Source organism: Lissotriton helveticus, chromosome 7, assembly GCF_964261635.1.
Source record: "Lissotriton helveticus chromosome 7, aLisHel1.1, whole genome shotgun sequence".
NCBI classification, from domain to species: domain Eukaryota; kingdom Metazoa; phylum Chordata; class Amphibia; order Caudata; family Salamandridae; genus Lissotriton; species Lissotriton helveticus.
In genome coordinates, this window is record NC_136068.1 from 456,018,103 (window position 1) to 456,044,884 (window position 26,782).

Consider the following 26,782-nt stretch of genomic DNA (forward strand, 5'->3'; position numbering starts at 1 on the left):
TTTGGAAAATAGTAGACCTGCTATTTCCTGTGATCCAGAGATTAGATCAACAGTATATACCCTAGTTCCCCCAAAAAACTGGTAAGGCAAACAGAGCTATCCCACCTGAGCCCAGGTTCTCAGAGGAACTTAGGCTTTTAAAAAGGCGATGCTTCCGGCTAGAACGGCGGTGGAGGCAAAATGATGCCACCACCAAGAAAGACATTTATAGGGAGATGATCGCAGAATACATAGTATTGATTCACAATTCGAAAACCATCTATTTCTTACATAAAATTAAATCCAAAAATAATAGTACTAAAGAATTAGTTGCTTTGGTTCAGAAATTAAGTAGAACCCTGGAGAACAGAAACTGGGCCTTTGACCAGATCTTTTGTAATACTCTAGCTTCTTTTTTCTATGAAAAAGTACATAACATCTATGACACATTTTCATTGAGTCACACTCTTAAAATTTGTAGTCCATCTGCTGAGAGCATAGGAGACTCTCTTAATCAAACAGACCAAAATGCCCACCAGTAGCTAATTCACCTCGGCTACCTAACTTCTCGTTCGTCTCCTATGATCAGATCCTCAAATGTGTTCGCACAGCAAAAGCTGGTCCCCGGCAGATCCTTGTCCTCCTAGAATAGCAAGCTCACTTAGCTCTGGATCTTATTGCACATCAACTCACTGACATTTTCAATCTTATTCTCAAAACAGGAATATTTCTTAAATCCTTGAAAAAGGCTTCCATTCTGGCTCTGTTAAAAAACATGGATTCTCTGAATCCAAGTAATTACTTTCCTATCTCCCAGTTGCCCTTGCCGGAAAAATCCTCGAAAAATTCATAAATCAAGAGTTGACTACTTTTATCAACAATACCATATTTTGGATTCTACCCAGTTCAGGAGTGAGCACAGTACGTAGCTCGCCCTGATTACCACTACTAAGGAGGATAGATGTGCGATCGACAGTGGAGGAAATGCTGCTCTGATTTTGTTAGCTCTCTCGGCGAGTTTCGATAGAGTGGACCACTGCTTATTGATAAGTCGTCTCCAAAAGATTGGCATAGGTGGTGTAGCTCTTTCTCTTTTAAAATATTTTTGTGGACATTGACAGCTATGCATCACATATCTCCCTTGGGGGGGTTCCACAGGTCTCTTGGCTTAGTCCCTCTCTTTTTAATCTATATGTCACCCCTCTGACCAGGCTTATTAAATCATTTGGCTCTACAATGGTGTCATATGCTGATGACACACAGATTATTGTTTCAGTCACAAACAATATTCTGGACATAGCTTCTAAATTTCAAAGCTGTATGCAACAGGTTAGTAAGTGGATTATGGAGAATTGCCTGAAGTTAAATTCAAGCATGACTGAATTATTGCTCTTCGGAAGTAACACCTCCTTTTGGTCCCCTGACTGGTGGCCTCAGGAACTTGGCTTGCTCCCTATTCCAGTGACAAAGGCAAAAAACCTTGGGAGTTATCTGTTACACAGCCTTGTCTTTTAACTAATAGTTAAATGCCATTACCTAATCTACTTTCTTTACATTAAAAAGTCTGAGGAAACGACCTCTCCGGACACGAGAGCCTTCCTGCAGCTGTATTATCACAGAGGTGAGGCGAGCATCCCCGCGACGGCAGAACCGAAGCTTCACATTGCAAGACGCTTGGGCGTCATCTTTCATTAGACCCGGCGGGGTCTGAAGAGACGCTGGGCCTGGGAAGCTCTCTGTCCCCCGCTAAACGGAAAACCAGCCAAATGCACCTCAGCGACGGAAGAAATGACCCAGAACGGGGAGCCTTGCTGACAGATGGACCTGTGACGCCTGCAGAGTGAACCGCGACTTGTGATTCTGCCAAGGTGGGCTGAGGGGTTGGGAGCCTCGTGGGGCCTCTGCAGTGCTGTTGGAGCTGTTGTTCCTCCCAAACGGAGCCCAAAACCTGCCGAGATTGATGTGAGGCGGGCTCGCATTGCTGGGAGGAAGGGCAAGCCTCCTGCTGCCTGAAATACTACAGCCTTGCCAGGGGTTGGAGCAGCTACGAGGACCCGGACCTGATCTGTGCGGCAGTGCTTGTCTGGCCAGGCAGGTTCAGCCGAGAGGAGCGGCGCCTGATGCAAACAGAAAGGAAGGAGATGGTCCAAGGCCGGAATCTGTGCTTAGAGGTAGGTGTAGCATCCCGCTACAATAATCACAGACACAGATATGTATTATCAATGGAGCTTTATTAGCATGCTCCCTGCCTGTCCCCTGTCCCTACTCTAACTGCCTCTTCCTCGTGGGTTCCCTCCTCTTCCTGTCCACCCCCTAAGCTCCACCCACAACCACTAGCCTGCTAACTTCACTACATCTCCCCCCTTTGTAACAAAACAAACAACATACTGACTTTCTAGTCCATTTCTTCAATAAGTCTTTTGGGTGGACGTATGTCACGATGAGGTCGTGGTGACCTCATTCCCAGATTGGTATCACTACTGGTTTCACTGAGTGGACTAGTGTTCTCACGACTGACTGAAGGTGGTTCTTCCGAACCGGGAGTGTCCATTTCACTCATTGAGATATCAGTGGCATCGTGTGGCAATTTCTTGAAATGCGAAATATTTCTCGTGATTCGTCTCTGTTCTGATTCAGCAGTCACCATAGTTCCTTTCTTTTTCGTAACCAGTAACGGTTTGTCCTTGAATAGGCAGTTGGTCTTTTTCTGTTGTTCTTGCTTGACAAGCACCCGATCTCCTTCATGTAACGAGAGTGATCTCGCTCTTCTCCTGTGATCTGCATATGACTTCATTTTGTCTTTTCGGCGCTGGTCTGTCTTCATCATTTCTTGATGATCTCGAGTGGGTGACACTGATGGTCGTAATGCCCCTTCCCACGTTGGGATGCGATTCCTCATAGGACGCCCCAGCATGAGTGTTGCCGGGCATTTTCCTGTGGTAGCGTGAGGAGTTGTTCGGTAAGCTCGGAGGACCTCGTTGAGGGCGACTTGTAGATCTTTCCCTTCCGCTGTCGCATGTTGAAAAGTCTTTTTGAGCGTGGCCATGAATCTTTCAATTGTTCCATTGGCCTGTGGCCAGAGGGGTGTAATTTTACGATGATGGAAATCCAGGTGTTTCGCAAATGCTGCAAAGTCACTTCCATTAAATGGAGGTCCGTTGTCTGTCTTAACCGTGGAGGGAACGCCCCAGGCCGCAAAGACTTCGTCTAATACCTTGAGAGTGCTGACGGCATTTGTAGATGACACAAAACGTGCAATGGGGTACCTAGAGTGTTCATCGATGATGGCCAGCACATACTTGCCCGATGCCAAGGGTCCATAGAAATCAATGGCAATTTCTTGCCACACACCAGGTGGTAGGGGGGTCATGTTTAGGGGTGCTGGAGGATCACTTTTGCTCGTAAGTTGACAAAGATGACAGTCCTTCAAGGTAGCTTCAACCATTTGGTCGAGATATGGAAACCACACTCGTTCTCTCAATGCGCGCTTGGTTGACACAATACCCCTATGTCCTTCATGGGCAAGGGCAACCACTCCTTGTCTCAGTTGAGTGGGAATCACGATTCTCTGGTCTCGCAGTATTATGCCATCCGTGGTGGCTGATAGCTCACTGCACACATGCCGGAAGGCTTGCATTTCTTGTTTAAGGACCGGATCAGTCTCTGCATCCTGAGAATCATGCCTCCATCTGTTATGTCGAATCCTGCGCAGGACCTTCTGCAGGATGATGTCTTGTGCTGTGCTTTCTCTGATGGTGTCCATTGGGATAGCGGGAGGAAGAGCCTGAACGGTCACAAAGTGTATGTACTCTTCCGCAATGGACGATTTAGAGACTGAAGATGTGGCCGGGTGTCTGGACATATAGTCAGCTGGGTTTTCTGACTTCCCTGGCTTGTGGATGATGGTGAATGTGTACTCCTGTAGTCGTAAACCCCACCTTTCGATTCTTGGGGGCATCTTGGATCGTGGGTTTCCGTAAATGGTAACAAGAGCCTGGTGATCCGTAATCAAAGTGAAATGTTTTCCATATATGAAGACATGAAAATGTTCACATGCCCACACTACGGCAAGACTTTCTTTTTCTGGCTGCGAGTATGCCCGCTCCGGTTCAGTCAAGCTACGACTCGCATATGCAATTATCCGACGTCGTTGAAAACTTCCCGAGGCAGGGGAGTGGCTTCTTAGCCATCCATGTAAAGACTCTGACTGGTGCAAAGGTCAGTGGAGGACGTGGCTTCATTCTTTCATATTCGGTGACTGGAATATAGTTCAGAGATGCACCTGAGTCTAGTACAAATTGCGTATCATGATTGCCAACTTTGATATCCAGTCTGGGATATGTCTTGAGCTGGTCTTGATCTACAGCTAAGTTCAGATATTCAATGGTGTAAGTTGAGTCTCTGGATGACGGTCTCGATTCCTGGGATGGTGATCTCCGTTCCCACCTGTACCGACGTGACTCTCGGCTGGAATGTGATGACCCAGAAGACTGTTCAGCTTGGTCTTGGACAGCTCGGGCATGATGTCTTCGAGTACCAGATCGGGACGTTCTCGGGGTACCTCTTCGTGAGTCGGGCTGAGCTGTCTTTGTGGCACCACTTCTTCTCTCCTTGTTGTATTCCCCACACATCACTTCAAAGTGATTAGTTCGACCACACTTCCGACATCTTTGGCCCGTGGCAGGACAGCTGTCTACATGGGGGTAATCGTACCCACAACGGAAACACTTCCTCACATTCTCTGATCTCCTTTCCTTCTTCCACGGTTCTCGCCGCTGATGTCCTGATTGCTCTCGACGTGATGACGGACGTGATCTCCAGTGTTTGTCACTCGAGCGTCTTCGACTTTCATTATTGGCGTGCACGCGTCGCACTTGTTCGCGACTTCCTTTGTGTCCCGTTTCGATGTCTGCTGCATATTCTTCTACTTGATCAAATATTCGTGTCATCTCCTCTATATCATCAAGGCTATGTTCCTTTCTCAATAGTCATCTCCTCAGTTGGTCGGAGTGACATCCATCAATTATTTGTGACTTAATTGCGGCATCTGTCGAGAAATTGTCAAACGCACAATGCTTAGCTAGTCTTCTCAGTCGCATCATAAAAGCACTCATTGGTTCCTCTTTCCCTTGACGAGCCGAGTGAAATGTATGGCGTTCATAGTCAACATTCTTTTTGTGAAGGAATCTCTTGTTTAATGCGTCACGCACTTTGTCATAGGTGTCCGCCTCGGCGTCAGGAAGGTCTTTGATTATTTTGACTATCTCCCGCCCCGCCAAGTTACGCAGGGCAATCAACTTCTTTTTATCCTCAGTCACTTCTGATCCTTCGATATAATCCTCGAATTCTTCGAACCATTCTTGCCATTTGGGACCCATGGTTCCCCAGTGGTCACTTTTAGGGGTTCAGGCGCTCGCAGGTGTGACCCACCTGGAACCTTAGGTTTGGCATCTGCCGGTGGCGGCTGATTTCTATCAACATCGGACATCTTTGCAGTGTTTGTTTGTGTCTTTGTCACACTCACTTGGTTTTACCAATGCTTGTCTCTTTACCAATGTTTGTCTGTTTTCGGGAACCAATGCTTGTTTCTTTTGCCAATGTTTGTTTGTTTTCGGGTACCAATGCTTGTTTCTTTGCCAATGTTTGCTTATTCCTGAATACCAGTGCTTGTTTATTTGCCAATGCTTGTTTCTTTCATCAATGCCTGACTTCAAAATGGCCGCCGTGCAAAAACTCAAGGTTCAGTCCTAAGGCTTGCCTGACTTCAAGATGGCCGCCGTCCCTGCACCACACGAGGCTTGCTCTCCAGGCTCAATCACTCCAGGCCACTCAGGACTCACCAGCGGCTGGCTCTGCGGGTGGCTACTCCAGACTTCGTCTCTCTTCGGCCACTGCGGTCATCAGGTGAGGTTGGGGTGGGCTCCCAGCTCACTTTCGCTCTTCCGCTTTTCCCGCGCCGATAGACTGCTAAACCTCACGCATCGGGCGTGAGGTTTTCCGATTCAGGACAGCGTCCTGATTGAAATCGGGGCGCACTTGGCAGCGCTTGAAGGCTGCACGTCGCGGACGACGTCCGCGGTCTTGGGGCACTTCTCTCTTGCTTTTTGGGCATACAGCAGGGTCGGAGTGGGCTCCCGATCCCTGCGGGCAGGCATCTCACCCAGGGCTCACGCTTCCGGCGTGAGACGCGTTCTGACGCGATTATCTTCCGGGTGGTCGGGCGATCCAGTGCTCGTTCCTGCGACACTTCTTGGCTCCCTCCCGATCTCCAGAGGAGCAGTTCTTGCAGCTGCTGGCCTCGTCTCTCAGGCGGCAGCGCGACCCCAGTCAGCAGCATTTTTTTTTGTTGTTTTTTTTCGGTGCTGCGTGGGGTTTGGGACAGGGTGACACAGGCGGTGGGTTTAGAATCCCACCCTCGTCGCCAGTTGTAGCATCCCGCTACAATAATCACAGACACAGATATGTATTATCAATGGAGCTTTATTAGCATGCTCCCTGCCTGTCCCCTGTCCCTACTCTAACTGCCTCTTCCTCGTGGGTTCCCTCCTCTTCCTGTCCACCCCCTAAGCTCCACCCACAACCACTAGCCTGCTAACTTCACTACAGTAGGGGCAGATTAACCCCCTAAAGATCACAAGTGGCTGTTGTCACGGTCTGGCTAAAAAGTTGGTGCTTTGGGGAAACGTGATAGATCCTGCTCTAGACGCATGCAGCACGGGTTAAGACTTGAAGCCCTGCGGGTGTCTGGTCTGCAAAGGAGGTCTCCACATGCTAGGAGAGGCTGCCCCCCTACCAGATTTACAGCTGCTGGGGAGAGACACTTCCGGTCCCCTGAGGGAGTGGGGGCAAACAAGACACACTCTGTCGCAGTTGGTTGGGCAGTATGGGGAAAGGCCAACCAACGAAACCGGTATCTAACAAGATATCAAACTATGCCCAAATGCTACCCCACGGCCTAGAGAACAGAAATGAAGACCAAGTAATAGACAAAGACATCCCAGAGGGAGCGGTAAAAGATACCCCGATGCTGTTAGACGTAATTTGCACTGTCCAGTCGACGAGGGACAAGATGGTTAGGAAGATCGATGCGGTGGCCATAGATGTCAATATACTGAGATGTGATCTCAGAAAGGACTCGGACAGAGTGACGACCACAGAAGAAGACACCGCAGTGCTTAAAGAACAAGTCAAGAACCTTAGTATCTCTGTAGTAGAACTGAAGTGACAGGTGATTAAACTCGATGATCGAGCGGAGGATTCAGAAGGTCGGTCGTGAAGGGGGAAGCTCAGATTAATTGGATTTCCAGAAAAAGCAGAAGGCCTCTCAGCGGACCTGTTTCTGGAGGACTGGATCACCCGGGAAATGGCTCCGCAACAGTTATCGAAGTTCTTTAGCGTTGAACGAGCACACAGAGCGCCGGCGGCCTCCCCGAGACCCGGGGCACCTCCCCAACCAATATTGCAAAGTTATTTAACTTCAGAGACAGGGATCTCTTGCTCCAGCTTTCTCGCAGCAGACAACGGTTCTTTTTTGAGGGACACTCCATCACAGTGTACCCGGATTACACATAAAGGGTCCAGGAACAGAGGAAGTCTTTCATCGTAGTAAAATGATGGCTCCGGGACTTGAACTTAAAATATAGCCTTATGTTCCAAGCAAAGCTCCGGGTGGAGAGTGAAGGCTGCACCCTGTATTTTTTTTCTCTGCAGAAGAAGCACGAGACTGGTTGGATGCCAGAGCTCTTGATGGGAGACGGCTAGAACCTTCCACGAGTTCCACTGGGATGCCTTCCTCACATTCCTTTGGGAGGAGTCGCAGACAGCCCACAAGGCAGAAGCAGCGGAAGAGAACGATGAGTCTGGGTCGGATTATGGTTCTTCATGATGGCACATTACAGGCGTCAGACGTCCCGGATTCAGTAGAAGCAATGACGAGTATGGCACTGGAGAAGGAAGGACCAGGCAGTGGCGATGAATGATCTTATTTGCTGAATACTAATGGCCGAACTGTACAGATAAGTTGGTATTCGTGTGATTGTTGGGACGGGGTCTTCAGAATCTGGTTTGAGTAATTATTGTTGAGGTTCATGGGAGGCGCGCGTTCCTGATTGAGGGGGTAGTTCTTTGACCTCTGAAGTATAGGTTTATTTCTTGTTTCACCATACCCTTGCATTGCACTATGGGTCTAAAGGCACATTAATGCATTTGTGGTTTGGGAGCAAGAGCAGCCGCCAGGCCAGCGGCGCCCCCATTGGCGAGCAGGTCCATCCAGGAAGCTTGAGAGCAATCTCGTGCCCTGACCTTATCTGCTCCCTTGCATAGCACTCCATGAATATCCCCATTGGCATCTCAGACCGGACTAGATTGGGTCGGGGTCCTCGGTCTGATGCCCGGACATTGGAGAGCTTGAGGGATGGGGGTGGGGGTATGGGACGGTATGTATGGGTTCTTATAGGACTTGCAGGATGCATATTCGCTTCTATACTGCTGCCTGTGGGTGGGGGAAGGGTAAATCACAGTTTACTTGTTATAATTTGGTTTGTTAATAGGGGAAAGTTTAGGGTCACAAAAGATCAAGCCATGATACACGGATTTTGGGACAGACAGGGGCAATACACTGATATAGAAGGGGCATTCATCACAAACTCATGGATACACAGCCATGGCAGCACAAACGTTAAAGTTCCTTAACTGGAATGAAAGCGGCAACACCATACATGGGGGCTGAGATCCTCCTTTTTGGATATCAGATGGGGCGCTCGATAGAGAGCGTACAAAACCCCGTATGGTGAACTCCCTCATGGGTATTTTACATGGGACGCAGTTGAGGGATGAGTGGAGAGCATGTAACCCTGCCAAAAAAGAGTTCTCTTGCTTTACCCCCGCAACTAACACCTTTTCCCATATTGACTGATGTTATCTCTCGCCCAGCCTTTCGGCCGCAACAGAGGCCGTTTCTTACTTACCTCGCTACTTGTCCAACCATGCACCTTTGCTGCTGACTCTGATTAGAGGATCGAGACGGTCGTCCATTCCGCTTTGGCGGCTCCGCATGGAAGGCATTGCGGACCCCCCATATGTGCACAGTGACGGAGACCTTACAACATTACCATGCTGAAAATTGGGGGTCCACAGCCACTAGACCCACTGAATAGGAGGCTATAAAAGTCGTCTTCAGGGGGGTTTGCATAAGAACCACCTATGGTGTCCATCAGCAGCTACACGCCAACATTGACACTATAGAAAAGAGACTGAAGACCCTAGAGGCCACACTTCATAAACCACCGACAGATGGGGCAGAGTGGGTACAAGTTTGGGGGGAGCTACTTGAAGCCTGGTCTCGGTTAGAGAAACACCAATACACTACTTATAGACAAAGGCTATATATGGAGGGGGACAGGTCGGGAGCACTATTGGCCCGATTGATTCGAACGGAGACAGCACAGATACTGGTGTTGCAGCTTCGTAACAATGAAGGCGATACCCTCCATACGCAAAACACAATTCTTGCAGGATGTGCGACTCATCTACAACAGACATACTCGACTAACACCCGCGTCGGACTACATACACTACAGGACTATTTTAATTACATAACGCTTCCCACTCTTGAGGAGGAGGATGCTGAAACCCTGGGGAGACCACTGGCTAGAGAAGAAGTATTAGCAGCAATTAAAAGACTGAAGTCAGAAAAGTGTCCAGCAGAATTTTATGAAACATTGCCGCCCAGTTGGTAGATCACCTCTTAGAGGTGTTTAACGAGGCTTTATCCAGAAAGAAGCTTCCTGGTACCATGATGGAGGTGCTAGGGTCCATGATCCTTAGACAGGCAGGGATCCTCTGGCTCCGGGCTCCTACCGGCCCATTTCTCTTTTAAATATCGACAAGAAGATATTGAGCGGAGTGCTGACGGCACGACTCCTCCCATACATGACCCGTTTGGTCCACCCGGACCAGGCTGGGTTTATTCCAGGTCGAAACACCACACATAACTTACGACGACTAGCACACATGTGGCATGCGCCGGAATTACAGGAGGCAGATTGGACCCTATGTCTCTTAGATATCCGACAAGCCTTTGATTCTGTTGAGTGGGATTACATCTGTGCGGTGCTTGAGCGAATGGGACTGGGGGACAAATATCTGAGCCGGTTGAAACTGCTTTACGTTAAACCAACTGCTCAACCAGGTATCAGACAGTTTGGAGCTTCGGAGAGGCACTTGGCAAGGCTGCTAACTGTCACCACTCCTTTTCACTCTTGCGATGGAACCTCTGGCAATTACACTCAGAGATAGAATGGGACAGTGGGGCATTCAGCTGGGTCCAACGGTGCATGTGGTGTTGATGTACGCTCATGATACTTTGGTGTACCTTCGTCATACGAGAGAGGCGGTCCCGGTACTCCTCGAGGAGCTGACTGGCTTTGGTGAGATTTCAGGACTTCGCCTTAATCCGGGAAAGTCTAAACCACTTACAAGGGGTAGCCTGAAAAACATCGAGGAGTGCGTCCTACCCAGTGTGGGGATGGCTTGGATTAAAGATACGGTGTGCTATTTGGGGGTTAGGCTGGCACATAAGTCAGAGGCCTCTTTGGAGCGGAACATGGGAAAATGTGTGGAGGGCATCCGTAAGTCAGTCGAGTTCTGGCGAGATCTGCCCTTATCCCTGATGGGGCGGGTTGCCCTGATAAAAATGGTGGTTCTGCTGCGTTGTTTATGTTATGCAGAACTCCCTTTACCCCATACCATGGACATATTCCCATCAGTTGGATCGTCTACTGATTGAGTTACTATGGGGGACCAAAAGAAAAGGGTGAAATTAGATACACTACAATGGACATGGTAGCGGGGAGGACTTGAAGTCCCTCGACTTGACTTTTACTATATGGCGACACAGCTGCAACATGCAGTACAGTCGCTCTATGAGAATGATAATTTGGAGAAGAGGCTATTGATGGGCACTCACCGGGGATCGTGCTCCCTGACCTTCTCATGATGGGATCACATGTTTCCGAATGATTCCCATATATTATCTGACATGTGGCCTCAACCTGGTAATCTGCAATCAAAAATGTGGTGCACCATGCACCTTAAGCCCCTGAAGCCCTGCTCTAGGCTGTGGTGCCGTTCGGAAAAAACAAGCCAAACTAGATGGATAGAGGGGGGGTTGTCATACAATAGGGGACCTCTATTCGGGACAACGATTCCTTACTAGAGAGGAAGTAGAGTCAATGTTCGAGCTAGGTAGAGGTCAATACCTCCAATACACTAAGATTTCTGCAGTGGCACGAGAGCTGTGCCCGAGCTGTGCCAGAACCTCCCACTACTGCCACCCTTCAGGCCCTAGTGACTTTGTGGGGGGGTCTTAGGCTGGTATCTAACATTTACAGGGCACTACGGGAGGATCTGGACGTGCAACCACTTCCTGTTCAGGTCAAGTGGGATGCAGAACTGGAGGAACCTCTAATGGACTCTGACTGGAAGAAGGTACATGAAGGTGTAAAGCAGATTAGCACTAACATTAGATTCAGACTAATCCAGTTTAATATTGTCCAATAAACCTATCTGACTAAACATGTGTTTCATAAAATGTTTGTCGTACATTGCCCCAAATGTGGTTCCAACGAGGCTCAATTCTTACATATGAAATGGGACTGCTTGGAGATACGATTTTTTTGGGGTCGATCCTGGAACGCCTACGAATGATAATGAAATGGGCACTTCCTCAATCTATCAGAGGAATACTCTTGGGTCTCCTTCCCCACCCCAAAGGGAAAAAAAAGCTCACACGCAGATTCCTCCAGTTAGGGTTGGTGCTAGCCAAGAAGCGGATTGCAATCAGTTCGATGGGTTCCAAGCCCCCCACAGTGGGCCAAGGAATTGAGGGGAATGGGAGACAGAGGAGTGAATCCGAATGAAACTAGTCCGCAGGGACGAAAAATTGGATGAAGAGGCAAGGGCATGGAAACTAATGATCTCAGAGATCCCTAGAGGGGAGGGCGCTACCACGCAAAGGTCGGAGGAAACCTTGCCTGACAGGAGGATCGGAGGAGGGGGAGAGGCTGGAGGACAATCCTAGCCCTGAAACAGTGTAGAACGCCTGATAAAAGAAAGTGCTAGCTAACTGATATATGGCAGAAGAGGACAGATCTCCGATTCGTGACCCAGGGGGAGGGTGGGTGAGTTAAGTTAGGAATGTAATGCTTAGTTTTGTTTTTGTGCACCACCTGTTCGAAGCTGATCGCAGTGCTATGCGTACTAATGCATATTTCAAATATTATCTTATTCCTTTTTTTGACAGGATTGTCTTGTTTAAGATGGTTCTCTTTACGGAGATTAGTCATAAATGAACAGATTGATATGTCTATACTGTATTGTGACTTCGGATGATACCACTGTACTGTGATTCTGTTGAAAGTGCACTATTTTCGAGATCCTGATTGATTTAAAACTAATAATTTTTTTTTTAAAGAAATGTATCATAGCAACACTAATAATAGAGGATGGCAGGCACGGCTTTTAGGAGACCTGAAATAACAGCACAAAGGTGTAGATGTAGATTTATTTTATGGGATTTATAGCGCGCACAGCTACTCAATAGAGTGTCCCGGTGCAAATGATAGATGATGCTTGCAGGGTAATTGTGAGGGTCAGGGTTTCAAAACGGGTTTTGGTCTGTGAAGTAGTTTATTTTAGTTTGTACTTTAATGCAGTACAATGTTTTTCTTTCAGATTAGTAAAGATTAATTTTTTAGAAAGCAAGTGGTTAAATAGAGGTGAGGTCGGGAATTATTTGGTTATAACTGTAGGAATTAGGAAAGGAAGATGGATTGAGATGTAAGGGTTCTCTTTACGATTAGGATAATGCATTTGTCAAATCCATTTTGGGTTTTGGAGATCACTGTTTTTTTTTTTTTATTGACGTCCCCTTCTTTTGGCACAAAACAAAACAGGAAATAAAGGCATATGATTAGACTATTTAAGAGTCATTGGATTGCAGGAGAATCCTTTGTTCGGATGATGGGAGGTAGTGAGGAACGATGTGGGCAGGTAAGAATCGGGAAACATCCTTTACAACGCAACTTTTACCACGCAGTGCCTTTACGACGCAACTTTTACAATGCAAACCATTACAACGCATTGCGCTGGGGGCGCTCTAGGATAGGGAATAAGTTTAATTTACTGTCCAACAGCTTCCCTAGTGTTCACGGGGACTGGAGTTGGAATAGTAAATTAAACTATTCACTAACCAGCACCCCAAAGCGCTATGCGTTGTAAAGGTATGCGATGTAAAAACCGCGTTGTAAAGGCATGCGATGTAAAAGTATGCGTTGTAACGTCATACATCCGTAAGAATCTGCTCGCAGGGCAACCTAATAGTATTAATCTGACCTGTTGGTTTGTTGTAAGTGTTCTTAACAAAATGTGGTATGAAATGGTTATTATGTCATAAAATATTATTACCATTAAACTATTTAAGAGAGATTAGTTTGTGGGGGAATTTTACTTTCTTACAAGGGAAAGTCATGAGGAACAGTATGCACGGGTAAGATTTTATATATGTGGAGGTGAATGAAAAATGTGGACAATTTTTTTCAATGTGACCTGTTGGCTTCCTATAAAATGTTTTGAATATGATGCTGTACAAGGTTTGATTTGCTATGAATGATCTTATGAGTGCAGACCTTTCTTGAAAAGTTTGGCAAAATGCAGAACTGGGTATGCTTTGAAGTCAGTGATAAAAGGGGGCTTGTTATTTTAATTCAGATTTGGCACCTGTGGTTGAGGTTTATGTGGATGTTCATTGTTGAGTTATTTGCGTTTTTTCGTTGATTTGAACATGTGTAAATCTATTCCTATGCAGGATCGTATGGTGGGTTTTTGATTTTGCAGATTCAAAGCATACTTGAATGTCAGAATATTATTTGAAGAACATTTTAATGATGTCTCTTTATATTATTGGGATTAGTGGTGATTTGAGAGGTGAAAATGTTAAGGACCGTTAAATATAATAAGGATTAGAGGCATCAATATATAACAGTCTTTGATTCCTATGGTATGTTAAAGGTCTTACGAGGTGTCCCTGAATTATACTTTATATGAGCCCTGGAGAAGCGGTTGTTTTGCGACAAAACACGTGTTGGCTGTGGCTGTACTTGTTCTTCGCTGTGACCTTATCTGTTCCTCAAGAATCCACTCTCGCAATGTTCATGAACTTTGATATTTCTATGTCGTAGTTTTGTTTTCAGAGTAACATAAACCATTTGTATATTTTCGAGAAAAACTGTTTGAAAATTGCCAGTATGTTGGATTGTGAAATAGAGCCACGTTTTTCCCCCCCAAATATTTTAAAATGAAGTAATTTGAAATTTGTACATTTGCCTATCTGGGGCCGTATTATGAAAGTGCCATGGGGGCACAAGGGATGTTTGCGCCTTCTTTGTGCACCCCCGGGCACTTTGGTTTTATAGAAGGGCCTGCAGATGCTTGTGCTGCCCCTTCTGTTATACCGAGAGTGCATAAATGAAGGGCCAGCACCATCTTCAGAGGGCGTTCCCTCATTTGCATGGGGGCATGCCATATGTAAATGAGGGAATCCCTTTGGCTCTACACCTGCCCCGTATTACAGACTCGGATGCAGAGGCAAAAAAGCTCTCACTGTTAGTGCGCCACCTAAAAGATGGCACACTGTTAGCACACCTGCTGATGGCTGCCCTCTGGAGGGAGTGAAGGGGGTCCCATGGACCCCCCTCCAGTCATCCCCCTGCAGGTGAGTGCAGTCACTGATTGCACCCACCTGCAAGGGGATCTCTAATGCTCTTTAGAAGGGCAGGCAGGCTGTGGCCTGCACTGTGAAAACAGGGAGCAGGAAATCAAACCTTTCATGCCTGAACACATCACATAGAAACTAATCCAATCTCCCCGGCTGTTGAGATTAAACTAAGGAAGCTTCTTACTCAAGAATTCCCCAACTGCATCTAGCTTCCTCAGACATGCCCACATGCAGCTTCTAGGCTAGCCACGGATGCAAGCATTTTTATCACATATCATCCATTCTCCAGCATAGGTGAGGACCATCTTTAAATCAACCTGAATTATACATAAAGGCATATTTTGGGACAGCCCGAACTACCTTGCCCAGAAGACCCGTTTTTAAGGCGGCAAAAATTCGAAATCAATCCTTCTCTGAAAGTGCACCCAGGGACCAGGAGTCCATTCTGCCGGACATTGGGAAGTTCCATTGTACAAGGCATTTTAAGAAATTCCAAAAAAGACTACATTTCATTGCCACTTTAATCTTAGAAAGACATTTTGCTCCATGTAGTAGATTTTAGAACCTGTGCTGTATTCCGAAATGCTCCTACTGTGTGTTATTCTCAGTCACATTGGAGTCACTCTGTGTAATTGCTTTACATTATTATAGTGTATATTTCACTATATTACATTATTATATATTTTAAAAACCTATATCAGGTCATGGGTCTTGCTTTTGAAACATATACCTTTTAATAAATAAACAAATAAATAGCTTGACTGACCACAGTTAAAGAAGAAAAGTATGTTTGTCAGCTCTAAACAAAACAAGCATTGGCATAGCCAATAGGTCTCACCCTTGTGACCTTATAAGTGTTTAGCTGTGCATCTGCCCTCGCAAAGGGCTTAAAAGGAACCAAGCCCGCCCACTCTGCCAACACCAACGTCCTGGAAGAGAGGCCACCTACGAGGCGGAAGAATTGTTCTACGAGAGACGTTGATACTGGGCCGGGGCTACACAAGCAACACAGGCAGGATGTGAAGCGTCAGTGTCTAGCGTCTGTGACTGGTGATCACACCTGCATGGTCAGTCACACACTGACCAGTGTGATGGTGCAGTGGGCTGAGCACCTGCGGCTGAGATCTGTGCGTAACTCGCAGACTAGTGCTTTTGATTTCCACAGGGCCAACTCAGCCTTTCAATCTCCCAAGGTCGATAAAACGATAACCTCTTTTAGCAATATCTATGACTTAAGAGCTAAGGCATGATAAAAGTGTTGGAATCTGTGCTTTAAGAACGGTAAGCATCGCGGCCACTGGCCAATGGGATAGATGTTCCTGCATGAATTATCAATAATGGCTTATGGAAATGTCACACTCCATCCTACAGTGAGCTGTGATTTCGACAGAAACGCTAGGTACTCAAAAGCATGAGGATGGAAACAGGATAATGTTCTGAAGACAAGATGAAAAAAATTAAGTAAACAAGGGCGAAAAGTGACGGGCGGGTGAGAGGCCTAGGAGGGGGTGGAACAAATGGGCAGGGAGTTTAGCGAGGTGGGAGGGAACGAAGCGCACAGAAAACAAGTAGCGCTACGCAAGAATAAAAGTTAGGCAAAGCCTGATGAAAGGCGCAGCCGCCGTAATTAAAGACAATAATAAAAGTTAAGCAAAGCATGATGAAGGGAGCAGCCGCCATAATTACAGATAAAGCGCTGCTTGACACAACAAGCCTGTGGGTGATGCGCGCACGCACATGCTGCAAGGAATTTAAAGAATGCAGCTGGCACACTGCAGGCCGCTGCTCGCTCCTGAGACCCCTAGGCCATAGGAGTGAAAGTGTTGAGGAAAGGCGGGACATGCACCCGTATTTGGCCATTTGTGTGCTTTCATTATTGAAAGCCACACGCAAAGGCCAATGGGATGTGTGGGAGGAGGCAGACCCACACGGAGAAGTCTCTTGGAAGTCTGAAGTGATTCCAAGAGGCCCTCTCCTAGAGCAGTGCATGCGTGCTGAGCTAGGCGAGATCTAAAACAACTGCAGCTTTCAATGATGACAGACACATGCTTGCAACCTATCAAACAGAAAAAGACATGGTCCATCAGAGCTGCCAAACTGAATAAAATCTAACAGCTGCCAAAGTGCTTTAGAGCATGTCCGTAAGCTCTCAGTGTTGTGAAACACTATCCAATGCTTAATATGTAAAAGAAAAAAAAAACAGAAGTGAAATAAGTGGAGGGACTCAGAGTTTCTCTTATGAGCCCACCACTGGTGTTGCTGAATGCCAAAGTTGCTGAAATCTAAGGCTGTCTAACCTTGTTTCCACCTCATGTCTCTTGAGTCTACCACTCCAGGCTTCCTAATATCTTTTGATCAGTCTTGCAGATTCTTTTTAATCCATGCTTTTTCACTTTGTCACTGTTTTCATATCTTCTTTCTGCCTTCGTTTTCCTTTTTCTGCATTTCTCTCTCTTACTCAGGATCTAAGACGGACGAGGAACATCCCAGAACCACAAAACATAGTGCCAGTGCCCACCACCTGCAACCACTGGCACAAATTAAGTACTGCAGCTGTCAAAGAAATTGACACTGAAGCACTGCATACACTCCCTTCTGCTTAAGGAATGTATCTAACTACTGAATATTTAGCTATCTCCTGGGAAGAGGTTCATTTTGCTATTTAAAAGCTCCCTCTGAATAAGGCCCTTGAACCTGAAGGGGTCCCTTTGAACGTTTGTCAACCCAATATAGCACTTACTCTATATATTATTACAGCTGCCAAGCAGCCTATATCCAAGACATGGTCTACCTCTGTGATCGTGCTAGTTTTCAAAAAAGGGAACTGTGCTTATACCAGATGCTATTGCCCTATCTCTTTGATAAGCTCTGTGGTTAAGATTCTCAGATGGTTGGTCTCAAATAGGTTATTGTCCTGGGCCAAGGATTGTAAAGAACTATCCGATGTACAATATGGCTTTCGGTCTGCCCTTGTGATGGTTGATCAATGCCTTAATCTGTATCTTATTATTAACAAGTACATAGTTGCCAAGCAAGGTACCATACATCTGTTTTATTTTTATTTAAGTTCCACCTTTGACAGAGTAAACAAGGAGCAACTTTGGGATATTATGTTGCATTTTGGTGTTGAGGTCAATATAGTTACTCTGCTCCACTATCTTCATTCTAACTTGTCTGCTTCAGTCAGGTACGGGCCTAATGAGGAATGCACTGAGCACTTTTTTCTGAACCAGGAGGTGCACTAGTGCTGTATCTTTGTACTGCTGCTTTTTACCCTACAGGTAAATCATTTGGAGAATGCACTTGTAATGGTGGTAGAGACATGCCCCAGAGTGGTCATAGCTGGATATCACCGTTACTTTATGCTGACGATGCTGTCCTAATTTGCAGGACTGCATTTGGGCTGCAGTGCTTGTTAAATTCCTTTGTGCACTTTATAGACAGCCTTGACCTCACAAAACCCATAATCCTCTGGGCCAAAGTCCATGATATCAGCCATGTGCCCACTTTTCCCTACGTAGAAGTATTGTTTGACTCGTCTTTGACCTGGTCTCACTTACTACTGCCAGATGTATTAAACTCGCCATGACCCCAACCTGTGTTTTTGATTTTTCTTATAGGCTGGGGCATAACTCTATTAAGATTATATTGCATATTTACGAAGCCAAATGTGTCCCTTTACAGCAATATTGGGGGATTTGCCAATCTTTCTCCTTTATATATTATTGAGAACAAGACTCTTATGTCTCTCCCAAAGTTCCTCTTCTTATATTGTTCATGTGGAACTTGGGCTAGGGTTTTTGTCTGATATCCTGTAGATGCGACCTTTGCTACGTTGGCTATCTGTTCGGTTGAGACCTGAAAAGAGCCTTAATCGACTTATACTGAAGGATTGTCTGTCCCTTAACCATGTGTCCAGCATTTCCTGGTTAAACTATGCTAAAGTGTGCTTTAGCACACTGGGTTGCCTGAAATGTTTAACTCTATTGTTGCTGGGGATGTTGCCTGAGTCAAAGTGGCAATCATGGGCTGAAAACAAAAGAGAGAGCCCTAACTGAAATGTAAGTCCTCTGTCAGAGCCTATGTACCGATACAAACTACTTTGGCACTAAAGCCTTACTTAACTTTCAATCTACCGATCACCATTGATTTCTTTTGATTTGTTTTAGACTTAATTTGTTCCATTACCAGATGGGGGCTCGTTTGATTCTACTTTTGCCCGGCGTGGATGTGACTGTGTTCCTATACAGGACACCCTGCATGTTATAATGCCTTGTCCTTTTTACAAAAAACTTTGCAAGTCCTTTTTTTTCATTTTCTGGCTGGTAAACATTTAAAGCAAGTATGACCTGCTTTGTTTTATTTACAGCTATTATCCGATGTGCATAAATCTTTTTACCTGGCTTGTTTTTTTTTATCTGCTTCATTCCTACTAGGGAAATCTTTGCAATGGGATTGATGTTTTTTACTCATTGTGGATGTCTTTTATGGGTTTTAATTTGTCAAAACCAAAGATTATATGATGATGATGAACTATTCAATATATCTGCCACTTGATCTCAATGAAATTATTCTTTGATTCTAACAATTTTTTTTCTTACTTTCTATATCATAGTTTTGGGTTGAGATGGACCACTTTCCAGCAACCCAATGCCTGGAATGCAACATCTGCACAAGAATACAAGAAGGATCTTTACACCTTTCTGCAGCATGCATCACCATCACGCAACTCACATCTGCCCTACCAATGGAAAGAGCAGGAGGCTGGATAAAGTGAGCATGGACGAGAGACGACATGGAATCCACCCATATTTACTTTTTAACGCAGATCATTTCACAGCTTTTTTCCTCCTTGACGTAAAAAAAAACATTAAACAACATGGCGGCTGTGGATCCATTCTAACAGTTTCCATGATTGGAGTTCTGTTCTTTCCTACAGCCTCTCATTCAGGAGTAATTGGAGAAGAAAGACAGACAAACGGATCCGGGGGCACCCTTCAAATGCATCCTTTGTCCACATTTATTCTATTTAAATATTTTTGACCACTTTTTTTTTTCTTGAAAGGATGTAAATAACTACCACAAACTAGAAACAACAAATAACTCGGTCGTTTGAAGAAAGCAAAAAAAATCAAAAAAATCTGTGGAAAATATATATACAGGGAGGTGGAAAACAAATAAAAAAAAGTTAAGAAAAAAACACAAGCAAGAAAAAACTAAAACACGCATCGACCTGAAAGTGGCATGTTTACATATTTTAATGACTGTTCTGAGCCTCAAAAAATACACAACGAAAAAGATAAAAAACAAAGTGCACCCCGCTGCACAAGAATAATTCCCTCCCAAAAACATTGAAGTAAGAGAGAATGTGGCAAAAGGCGTAAACAGACTATTCCTTTTCAACAGTTTTTGTATTTCATTTTTGGGCTCATTCTTTTTTACACAGAGCTTATGTTGAACAAGTGGAGAGATTTTCGGGGACCAATAATGGAAAAATATAGCCCTGTAACTACCAGGCATTTGGACAATTTTCTCTGTGAACCAAATTCTGACCTTTTTGAACCTTTTGTGTTTTTATTTTCATGCAACTTTATAAATTGGCTTATTTTTCCCCAAGGGTGAGAGTTCTGAAGCTAAGGCCAAATGCAGGTTGCTTGGGAAATGTGGTAAACAAAAACTAGTTGATTACACCTTTTCATCTCTTGATGTTGTTATCCGTCCCACCACATACGGGATTCTGTTTACGACTCAAAAAAGGTGGGAGTTGGAGGTGGAGTTCTCAAAATGTATCTTCACCCTCTTTGGAAAGCTCAACAATGGAGGAGCAAGGCGGGTAGGATTACGAGGGAAGAGGGAAGTGGTACAGACAAATAAATTGGGAGGAGTATGCAAATAAAAAAGAGTGGGAAAATAACTTTTTTTTTACAGAAAAAGGAACTGTTACCGAAAAAAAGACTTACCAGAGGAAGGGGAGGGCTATGGTGCCATGGAAGGAGGCACCCAAGGTGCTGTTGACTCACTTGTACTTATCTTTGCATGCCTTATGAGTTTACCACCGACCGGAGATGCAGGGAACAACACGGTGTGGGGGTGGGTAGGGGCTGTTTATGGGACAGGTGGGTTTGGGGGGGTGAGGCCCATTGTAAAATACATGCTGACGTTGAATGGAGTTACAAACAGTGTATTAAAACCCCTAGCCTTTATTAGGGTGCTTTGGCTGGTATCACAAGCCCGGCATTCTAGTTCTATGAGTTTACCGTGAAAAAAGCACTTCGTACCGGGACAGCGTGGTCCTAGCCTATAACATTTACTTAATCACAATACCCGTTTATATAGCACACACCAGAAACTACATTGTCTTTAGGCGCTAGTATGTGTTATAGTTTCCCAACTCAACTGTGCTCGTTTCTTCAATCTAGAAAGAATGGCGTCATTATATATCAGTCTAGGGTCTTGTACTCCCTTTATATGAGCCAAAAACTGGGTAAAATCAATTCACCCGCTCTAAGGTATCCATCGTAGTGTAGTCCTTGCACAGCATGCGCCACCATCTTCAGGTTTCAAAGCATAGTCTAAGGATGTGAGTGTAAAATCTAGAGCTGTGACTGTATAGTATGCTTTACCCCTATGACATTGATGTTCTTCACCTAGAGGGCAAAGCAGTCCCTGCTCTGTCGTTTCCGGACCCTTGCAGGTAGAGTTAAGAGCCTTGACAGTCTTATCCCTTTTCAGATGCTAGCAAACTTGTGTTTAGAAACTCTCTGTAGTCCCCACACTGTAGTTCATACTTACAAAATATTGCAAGAATATTATGAGAATGTGTCCGCCACCTGTGGATTGTGGTGGAGTCAGTGCCTTCACCAATTCTCAGGTGGTGCTAAAGCTCTCCTATAGGGTCTGCACATCTCCTCCCTTCACATATAGGCCACCCCTGCTCTGCTCCATACACACCCTGGTGACGTCCAATGCACCAAATTCAGTTCTGAGGAAGCCACTGTGGCCTTATATAAGTCAGGTAAAGGTCTGCCTGCCCTGTAGAGAAGCACAATGTTTGCCTCCATCACTCAGAAACTGGGTAAAGTTCACCATGATGAAGAGAGTGGGGATTTGGCGACCATTTCCCAACTGACAACCCCATCAGGTCTTTACATTCCCTATGCCAGTGCTCAAATGAGTACCATATCTGATATACCATGGCTAGAATACCCATATAGCCACCTCATGTCTCTTTCTTTCAGTACCCTACAGTTCCTGTGTCTTTATCTCACTCTGCCATGTTCTTTTTCCTCTAATCTTTCATCCTATGCCACTGTTAATCTATTTATTTTATTCTACCTTCTTTCTACCTTTTCTGTCTTTCTCTTTTGCTTTGAATCAAAATCTAGTGATGATAAACATGTCTTGGCCCCCTCGCAAAAAAGTACTGCTGCCATCCACCTGCAATCACCAGCAGAAGTTAAGCACTGCCCTATACACAGCACAGGGAAAGAATACACCACTCATATTTTAATCCAGCCTATCCTTCATCCCCTGCCCGGCCCAAAGATTCCTTTTCAACCAAAGTCTTGTTGCCTACTTCAAGCCAAATCACACTCCCCAAATCACCCCCCAAACCACACCCTTTTGTACCACTACTCGTTTTTGGAGAGGATGAGATGTGGGTTAGGTTGTTATTTTTGTAAATCCAACGTCAGATCTGATCTCAAGCCAAGAAGCCTCAGGGTAACCAATTATTTTGTCAAAATGAAAACCTTTCCTGATTCAACCTGAAGTCATGCAGCTCAACAAATCCAAACTCCTATTCAAAGAGCCTGGAATGGGGCTACTTAATGGAAAGAAGTTGTCCCTTTTCAACCAAAAACAAGGAGAGGTAGAGAATAGACCTCCATTGTTGGGGTTCTGCCAAGTCCACCCCGAGGCCCAAGTCACTCCTGCATCTCCGTTTTTGAACTGTGCCGAGCGTTCTCCGTGTGGGCTTTTATGATGTAACAAAGCCCTGTTATTTCCTATACCGATGCATGAATATATGGGAGCGGTGGGAGGGGAGATGGGTTTAAAGCACTTTGCACAATTTCCCTGAGGAAAAATGTGCTTACACCTTTTTAACAGAGAATGCCTTGTGACAAAACACTTAACAGGACGTGTGAGTGTGAATATGAAAGAGGAAGGGGATTGCCACAGAGTACAGACCCAGAATCAAACGTCTGCTTTTACTACATTGTCGGTGAAATAGCAACATAAACCTAGAAATCAGAATCGCTTGCCAATTCCTGACCATTAGCTCTCTGCAGACCTTCTGGCCAAACATGTCGTGCCCCTTTCCCTAGTGAATAACCTAACAACAAAACTTCCTCTGAAACAGAAGATTCCAACAGCACTTCCTTAGGGGAATATGAGTTACACAGGGGAAACATCCTTTACAACGCAACTTTTACCACGAAGTGCCTTTACGACGCAACTTTTACAACGCAAACCATTACAACGCATTGCGCTGGGGGGCGCTCTAGGATAGGGAATAGGTTTAATTTACTATCCAACACCTTCCCTACTATCCACGGGGACTGGAGTTGGAATAGTAAATTAAACTATTCACTATCCAGCGCCCCAAAGCACTATGCGTTGTAAAGGCATGCGTTGTAAAAACAGCGTTGTAAAGGCATGCGTGGTAAAAGCATGTGTTGTAATGTCATACAACCGTTACACAGGGATGCGACATCACTTCCTGCAGTACATATAGTAGTAACATCACTTACTGCATTGGTCACAATTATGGCATCATACTTATAAACACTGATTTCAAAAGAAGATGAAATCGCTTGGTATTGCAAATAATCCTGTAACACCACTCAAGATGACTAACAAGGTTATGGCATAGCCTATAAACACTGACATCAAAAGAATCACACACAAAGGAAATATTAGCAATAATATTATTAGACATAATTTCCTACAAAGAGTTAGATCACATCAAAAGACTAGCACATCACTTCTTGCTACATATTATACCATCTACCAATACCTTATGACATCCGTAACCTTGAAGTGGCACTTCCGGTTAAGAATATGATCGAAATTACATCATATTACAATTAGTATTTACAGAGATCTCTGGGAAACATACATTTGATGTTCCTCGCTGCAATAAAAATGTATTGGTTTCAAATATCCTTGCGTTATCAAGAAATAACGCTCCAATAAAAGTGCCATGATAAATTGATAAGCCACAGCTTCTTCCTCTCAACCAAACATATCAGACGAGCAGAAAATTAAAAGATCCAGTCAGGAGTATTATCATTATAGCTTTACTTCTTGTTTTGAAATCTTTAAATGGTGTCTCTTATGATGAAAAACATAATGACGTCACTTCCTTTGTAAGAAGTAAAAATGATTGCTTTATTTTTGACCACACTGATTACAAAGGAATTTCGCAATCTAGATTTTGCTTTTTGTAATGGTAATGTAGAGACTAAGGGCATTTTCTGTTTGAAACAATAATCACATCAATATTTATGACCAACGCATATGGCAATGACCGAGACACGTCTATAAAATAATAACTCATACCATTAGTGCAAATTATGACCATTTCGTTTTTAACACACTTATCATGTTACTATAGATAATAAGTAACCATTGTGATGTTACTTCCTGTGACATGTATATGATAAATCAATTAGTAGGACAGCTGCAGTACTGGCACCTGCAACCGGAACTACTATGAGTCAATTTGCTTTTTCTGATAGGGGAAAATTATGATGCCACGCCCTACGACAAATACAAAATGCTCTTCCTTGAATCAAGCTTTGTTGAGTCAAGAGCAGTTTATGCATCACTTTATAATCTCTATGAGAATGCCAATTCGTATGATAAGCATTAGTTGTCATATGAGAAATACAATTTATATTTCTTCTTTAGTAAAGCATACAAAATAAAATATCCCTTTTTGTAAAAGATATAAAAATGTCACGAGTGATTTTGTGACATCACTTCCTGTGGCAAACTTAAAATACCTCAACTTCTGCTGCAAATGCGTTTGACAACATTGCTTCATGCGACCACTACAAATGACATCACTCTCTCTCCGAGGAAACTACCACTGACGTTACTTCCTGTGACGCGCACACCCATTTTTGGTCAGTGCTAAATAGCTTAGCATCTGGGTCTCCATGTACCCAATTTCTTTCTTCTGTGGTAATATCCCGACACGGCGCCCCTTCCTCCTTGGTAACTTTCACCACACTTCTGTTTTGTGGATTTTGGGGGGATTTCCTTTTTGTATTGTACTCTGGTTTAGGAGAGGGTGTTGTTTTCAGTGTCTGAAGCATGTTGTGGGTGGGGAGGGAGGGAATACTTGACAAGGGAGACTGTTTTAAATTCTGCACATCTTTTTGTATTGAAGAAGCATGAAAAAGAAATAAATATAATGTTTACGCATGATCACTTTTGCAGGAGCCTCTGTTAATAATACTTGGTTAATAATATTGGCTACTTTTAGAGTCACCGCTACATCTTAACTGTGCTCTGGATCTTAATGAACAGGTGCTGTTGTTTCCAAATTCAGTGATACTAAGGGCTTTCAGTGGGATGAAAAAACTGGGGGATCTCTAAAAGGGGCGTGGCCAATGTAATTAAGGGGGTGGCTTAAAAACACATAAGTAAACAAGCATTGGAAATGCAATAGGTCTCGCATTAGGAAAGTTTGAACAATTGGTATTGTAAATGACACTTTTTTTATTTATGTGTTGGTTTTGAAAATAGCAAAAGTAATAGCTTTGTCAGTTACAATGTCAATAGTTTGAACTTTCGCAAATGTGACACCTATAGCATTTGTAATGCAATGTGTGTTGTCTTTACGTGACTTAGATGTATTGATATTGCAAATAACAATGGCTTTTAATTTTGTAAATAATTAATACTTAAATAACATTTATTGTAATTTATAATGGCAATAGCTTAAACGTTTGTAAATTAATTTTGTGAAGATTATGTTCAGTGTATTTTATTGTGACGAAAATCCAAGAACATTGCATTTGCACCTGGTGGTGGATGTGGTGGTGGTGGGTGTGGTGGATGTGGTGGTGGATGTGGTGGTGGATGCGGTGGTGGTGCATGTGGTGGATGTGGTGGTGGTGGATGTGGTGGTGGATGTGGCGGTGGATGTCATGGTGGATGTGGAGGTGATGGTGGATGTGGTGGATGTGGTGGTGGATGCGGTGGTGGTGGTGGATGCGGTGGATGTGGTGGTGGATGTGGTGGTGGTGCATGTGGTGGATGTGGTGGTGGATGTCATGGTGGATGTGGAGGTGATGGTGGATGTGGTGGATGCGGTGGTGGATGCGGTGGATGTGGTGGCGGTGGATGTGGTGGTGGATGCAGTGGTGGTGGTGGATGGGGTGGTGGATGTGGCGGTGGATGTCATGGTGGATGTGGAGGTGATGGTGGATGTGGTGGTGGATGTGGTGGTGGATGTGGTGGTGATGTTGGATGTGGTGGTGGATGTGGTGGTGGATGTGGTGGTGGATGCGGTGGTGGATGCGGTGGATGTGGTTGTGGTGGATGCGGTGGTGGTGGTGGATGCGGTGGATGTGGTGGTGGATGTGGTGGTGGATGTGGTGGTGATGGTGGATGTGGTGGTGTTCAGTGGGAATTTGCCGGACAATTTACATTAAGATGTTTTATACTTCATGGACATTTTCAGGGTTGTCTTTGCTTTGTTGTGAAAACTAAAGGGCAGACTCTAAAAGTATCCGATTGCAGGCGAGGAGCCCTTAACGCTGGGGGCCAGGAGCCCCTCCGGGTTCTCATAATAATCAGCCACGGATCAAAGCAGCGCCTGGGCGGAAAACAAAGAGAACCACGTGGAGACCTCCAAGCGCCTTTGATTTCAAGCAATGCCTGCTGCAGGGGTGGGCCCGTTGCGAACAGCATGGCGGAATTAATTCAATTCAATGGTGTTGCCAACAGTGATGGGGAGGGGCAGGGAGGGAAGGGGGCGAAGGGGGCAAGGGTAAATATGGACATGGAGGGGGT

At 44.9% G+C, this 26,782-nt stretch overlaps 1 protein-coding gene across 1 annotated transcript in view; it reads left to right on the forward strand.

The window, feature by feature from the left end:
- Nucleotides 1-25,141, forward strand: part of PRRT2 (proline rich transmembrane protein 2) — a 351,193-nt gene extending 326,052 nt beyond the window's left edge. Inside the window, exon 4 of the mRNA XM_078652403.1 lies at nucleotides 19,368-25,141. Within this exon, the coding sequence (XP_078508529.1) occupies nucleotides 19,368-19,378 (11 nt within the window). The 3' untranslated portion in view covers nucleotides 19,379-25,141. The remainder of the gene's footprint in view (nucleotides 1-19,367) is intronic.
- Nucleotides 25,142-26,782: the final 1,641 nt, after the last annotated feature.